The 5,932-nt window shown below is 49.0% G+C and overlaps 1 protein-coding gene across 7 annotated transcripts in view; it reads right to left on the bottom strand.

The window, feature by feature from the left end:
* Window positions 1-1,556, bottom strand: part of LOC123762065 (protein tincar) — a 234,150-nt gene extending 232,594 nt beyond the window's left edge. For all 7 annotated transcript variants that reach the window (XR_011230305.1, XR_011230307.1, XR_011230306.1 and 4 more), the window contains exon 1: window positions 642-1,556. Coding sequence is in view for 3 of the 7 variants with exons in the window: in XM_069335863.1 (XP_069191964.1) it covers window positions 642-698 (57 nt within the window). In the remaining 4 variants the exon portion in view is untranslated. The remainder of the gene's footprint in view (window positions 1-641) is intronic.
* Between the last annotated feature and the right edge of the window lie 4,376 nt (window positions 1,557-5,932).

Below are 5,932 nucleotides of genomic sequence, written 5' to 3'. Positions count from 1 at the left end.
TGCAAGGACGGGTTAGCAATCATATTCATACTTGACTATCAACTCACCCATCCTGGAAACCTGTCAGTATGAGGTTTGGAGACCTACCATTACGAGTACTAACTGGAGCCAACATACTGGAAGCCAGCCATCGCGAGTACTAACAGGAGCCAACATACTGGAAGCCAGCCATCGCGAGTACTAACAGGAGCCAACATACTGGAAGCCAGCCATCGCGAGTACTAACAGGAGCCAACATACTGGAAGCCTGCCATCGCGAGTACTAACAGGAGCCAACATACTGGAAGCCTGCCATCGCGAGTACTAACAGGAGCCAACATACTGGAAGCCTGCCATCGCGAGTACTAACAGGAGCCAACATACTGGAAGCCAGCCATCGCGAGTACTAACAGGAGCCAACATACTGGAAGCCTGCCATCGCGAGTACTAACAGGAGCCAACATACTGGAAGCCTGCCATCGCGAGTACTAACAGGAGCCAACATACTGGAAGCCAGCCATCGCGAGTACTAACAGGAGCCAACATACTGGAAGCCAGCCATCGCGAGTACTAACTGGAGCCAACATACTGGAAGCCAGCCATCGCGAGTACTAACAGGAGTCAACATGTACAAGCGAGCATGCGGAAGTAACATGATTTACCTTTCTACGGACGTCGGGGTTAGAGTCCTGCTGTTTCTGTCGTTTCGGGGACGTCATGACGGCTGTTGTGGGTGGAGGCTGCGGTGGGCGTGGGCGTGGGTGGGCGGGAACACTGTTACTCACGCCGGAGGGACACCTGACAGTCTGGTTGCTGGTGGTGGTGATGGTGATGTGGGCGGCGGTGAGCAGGTGGGTGGCTCATGGTGACGGTGTTGAGGTCAGTTGTGATGGGTCAGTAGTGCCTCACACGCCCCCGCCCCTGCTGTGCCTCCTGCTGCTCCTGCTGTGCTCCGGCACCTGCTGCGTCTGCTGCTGGTAGTGCCCCTCTGGGCGGTATTGATCAGCTGGCCGTGTGGGTGCCCCCAGGAAGCAATTGTAACACGCTGAGGAAGTGATGACCAGCGACAGACACACGCATACACACACACACACGCACGCACGCACTTCACCTCGCCTCACGCAGCAAGACGCCCCACCGTCAGCGCCTCCCTCGCCCGGGTAATACTAAATGCGATCACCCACTCGGAACCAGCACTTCACGCCAACCCGAATTTATTGAGAGGCTAATAATACTAACGATGTGCCACAGAGGGCGCCTGCTGCTGCTTGTATATGCAGGCAGGAGTGGCACTACTGCCTGCTGTAGTTACTAGGCTGGTGTGTGTGTGTGAGGGGGGGGGGGGAGGGGTCACTATTGAGGGTCCACGCACAAGGTCATCAACACCCACACGAGTGAGGGTGGGCGGTGGGTGTTCACATGAGGGAGATGAGTTATCATGTGGCCCGGTGAGTACGAGGGCAGGGTCACCACACTAGCCACTGGTAACCTTCAACACGCGGGATCCCACACTCGGCAGATCAATAATGTTGGGTAGGCGGCGGAGGCCGGCGGCGAGGGGACCGCTGCTCACTACTGTTGAGGGGACACTGAGCGGCAGCAGCGAGGGGAATGGGGCGGTGGTGCCTTCCTCTCCCCTCAACCCCCCACCCACACCCTCCCTTCCCCACCTCCCCCAGTGCCATCACCACCAACACAACCCTCGCTCCTTCTCTTCCTCACTCACCAACACACACCCTCACCTCACAAACATTCTCCCCCACGACACACCTCTCATTCTTTTCATGAATGAGGGAGAGGGAGGAGTGCCGGGGGGGTGAAGGGTCAGGGAGTGCCACGCCCAGGAGGACCCGGGGGGAGGGGGATGGTGTCCCGGGTGCCAGATGATCAGGTTCAGTGCCGGAGGAAGGACCAGGGGGAGGGGGGGGATGGAAAGAGGGAGAGAGAAAGGGGGGGGATGGTGAGGCTAGGGGGGAGGGGGGAGTGTAATATGAAGACGAGAGAGGACAACTGTTGATCTACTTTCCCCTCATTCCATCAACTTCTGCCACTGCCTCACCATCCCGTCACAAACACATCACCATCACAGCCTCACCATCACCTGCATCATCAGATTTTGTTTTGAACACTATTAGTATCAACATCTGTATATGCATCACCATCAACATTTCCCTCTGCACCTCCATCGCTATTACCATTCACACTATATTACCTTCTGAATCACCATCACACTCACCATTCTCATCACCATCACATCCAGCATCCCGATTCTGTATTATCATTGAGAATATATCTTATATATCTCATTCACATGTGAACATAAAAGAAAACTGATAGAAATATATTCCTAAGTGTAGCAAGTTAATGAGACCCGCATATATATAGACCTATGTAGTGATACACCAGTATAAGGATTCCACATTCTCGTGGGATAGGAAGCGATTACCGAGCTTATCCCCTAGCCCAGGGCGAGACTGTCCGAGTGGTCACACAACCAGTTACTAGCCAGACGCAACGGTGTTCAACCAAGTGATACTCATCACCCAGCGGGTTTTCTTCCTATTGGGGAGTGTTGGACATGCTGCTATGGCGGTGTGTCCACTCACAGGATGAGAGGCGCTGCCCAATACTGTCACTATGGCGGTGTGTCCACTCACAGGATGAGTGGCGCTGCCCAATACTGTCACTATGGCGGTGTGTCCACTCACAGGATGAGTGGCGCTGCCCAATACTGTCACTATGGCGGTGTGTCCACTCACAGGATGAGTGGCGCTGCCCAATACTGTCACTATGGCGGTGTGTCCACTCACAGGATGAGTGGCGCTGCCCAATACTGTCACTATGGCGGTGTGTCCACTCACAAGATGAGTGGCGCTGCCCAATAAACTCGCCCCTCGGGGCAAAATTAAATTAAAAATCTCCTACTCTGGTAAGTCTTGTCTTCACTGCTGTGCATTTGCTTAAGTTGAACTCTAACGGTCACTTGTTATAGTAAGGATCATCGCAGCTAAACATATGAACCTCAAGCCTGGCTCGTCCAGCGACGGGTCATTCCCAAGGACGCAATTGTTGATATTTTCCTTCCGTGACACACATGTTGGTTAATTGTCAAGTACAGTTAATGTTATGTGGTATGGTTTGGTGTATATGTTCGCTTGGGAAGGTGCGTTTGTTTATAAAGTAGATGGGTGAAGCATTTGGTATAAACTGACATCAAACAAAGGCATTGAAGTGAAGCTTTGTTTGAGAGACGTTCGAACGATATCAGTTCAGAGACCTGAGTAAAGCTGCTGATATTGAAGAGCTTTGGACGTTGTTGAAACATAGAGGATAAAGTGTAAACACAGAGAGAGACAGACAGCTGGAGTTCAGTTTCATACTTCAGACGAAACATTTGCCTCTGAACCATGCTGGACAACCCCAAACAAACACAATAATTTGTACCAACTTACATATATATTTTTCCCTCCCGTGGGACCCAGCAATCTTGAGAGCTCATCTGCATTACAAATTTCCTTGCAATTTTCTGTCTGTGCTTTGAACTCCATATTTTTTTCAATTTCACGCCATTCCTCCAGTGAGTTAGGTGACATATCCTTCAGGGGGGCAAAAGAGCGTTACAAAGCCTGAATGGAGTGCCTTTGACGACGGGGTGCCAAGCCACGTGGGTGCTGTGGCACAGGCACGGTCCAACACGGATCTCTTAGGGAAATTACACATTAATTCGTCAATAACAGACCAAATATTTTAGCATGCGAACCTGTACATTAATTTTACTATGTAAACAATTAATTGGCACATTGTTAGGTTTCGACCCAACCACCTAACCAATTAGGTGGTTGAGTTACGATTGGTCATTTGGCTAGGTTAAGTTTGGTTGTTAGCTTAGGTTAGGAGGATAAGTTAGGCTTAGGCTATGTTAGGCTTGCTTTGCAGGCGATGAGTCACAATAACGTGGCTGAAGTATGTTGACCAGACCACACACTAGAAGTTGAAGGGACGACGACGTTTCGGTCCGTCCTGGACCATTCTCAAGTCGATTGTGGCAAATTAGGCTTGCTTAGTTATATTTTCCATCCCGGGCTGGAAATAAATCACGAATCGAAGCCTCGAACATAATCAGGTTATAATAGGAACGACGAAGATTTAACATCCCGTCCTCAAGTCCACTACGTACTAATAAGGCCTGAATCTGAGGCTTTCCTCGGCCATTGGGTTGTGTTGGCAACAAACAATATGGATTTACAATAGGTGGAACATTAGGGAGATGCCCTACGATCATTAGGAAGTGCGCCGCAGCTTGGACGAGTGAAGGTTCAGGATGATTAATCCTCATCCGCTTCGGCTTGGCGCTTTCCCCTGATAGTTTCCTTCCCCCACCCCCCCCCTACTCTTCATTTAGTATTTCAGCTTGTTTCCCCAATTATATTTTACTGAAGGGTGTTACAGTAGCAGTCTTCTCATTTCGCAAGATTTCAAAGGCTGTTTTTATGTTCCACGAGAACCCAACATCTCAAATCTAGCTCAAAGAAGCTCCAGGAATTCTCCTCTATTTTCTTTGATCCTCGAAACTCCATATGATTTTTTTCTAATTCAAAAAGATCCCAGCTTTCCATTTATTGTTTAATCTGCGTTCAACAGTTCTCTGTGGTTTCAAATTCTATTTTCTGACTCCAACTTCTGTATTTCTGATTTTCAGGAGTCCCAATGTTCCGACACGAGGACTCTAGGATCTCTCTCCTTATTCCTGGAACATAGTGGTGCTTTCACTATTCTATGACATTAAAGACTCTCTCCCTTTCGCAGGACTCCAGAGTTCTCTTCTGACTTCATGACTCTAGAGGGTTTCCTCCTGTTCCAGGGCTCTAACACGTCGCGCGTTGACCCAGGACATCGGCGATTCCCTTCCCACTTCAGGCCACCAGCACATCTATTCCTGTTCCAGAACAGAACGATTTTCTTCCGACTGCTGGACTCTTGCGGGTCTCTTCCTATTCCAGCATTCCAGCGTTTCTCTTCCGCGTCAAATTGAATCAGGTGAGTCCTAAGAGGCCAAGATATTCACGTGTTCCTTAAATAGCGCAAGAAAGGGAAAGGGGGAAAACACGAGAAAAGAAGACAATGGGAAGAATCACAGGAAGATGAATAAGATAAGAGCAAGAGTGGAAATTACAGAGGGCGACGAACCCTCATGCCCAAGAAAATGCCTCTGGTGATATGAGTTAGGTGAGCAAGGGTTATAAATTAGGCAGAGGTGTTCCTGGTAATCCAATAATCAATGCGAACTTCCAGAGCGGACACAATGCAACTGAGGGAACGGACGGGCAGTTTGCTGAGCGTATGTGTGTGTGTGTGTGTGTGTGTGTGTGTGTGTGTGTGTGTGTGTGTGTGTGTGTGTGTGTGTGTGTGTGTGTGTGTGTTTGTGTGTGTGTGTATTCACCTAGTTGTGTTTGCGGGGGTTGAGCTTTGCTCTTTCGGCCCGCCTCTCAACTGTCAATCAACTGCTTACTACTACTTTTTTTTCTACACACCACACACACACACAAAGGTGTGTGTGTGTGTGTGTGTGTGTGTGTGTGTGTGTGTGTGTGTGTGTGTGTGTGTGTGTGTGTGTGTGTGTGTGTGTGTGTGTGTGTGCGCGCGCGCGCGCGTGTGTTAGAAGGAAATATATGTAGTAGACATAATAGAGGAAAAATAGATTGATTAGAAAGGCGGGGTCCAAGAGCTAATAGCTCGATTCTGCAGACACAAATAGTAAATACAAATATTAAACACACACACACGTATGTATGATATGTAACAGAACACCGCGGAAATGTTCAAATATGTTCAGTACATTAAACCCAAACTAATAATGCTCCCAGAAGCACATGCTCAACCGATGAAAAATACTAAGATTTTCAAAGGCTAGGAACGTGTGGAAATTAATTAGGGGATTTATTTATGAATATCC

Source organism: Procambarus clarkii, chromosome 34, assembly GCF_040958095.1.
Source record: "Procambarus clarkii isolate CNS0578487 chromosome 34, FALCON_Pclarkii_2.0, whole genome shotgun sequence".
NCBI lineage: Eukaryota > Metazoa > Arthropoda > Malacostraca > Decapoda > Cambaridae > Procambarus > Procambarus clarkii.
This window is presented reverse-complemented; position numbering and strand designations above follow the sequence as displayed.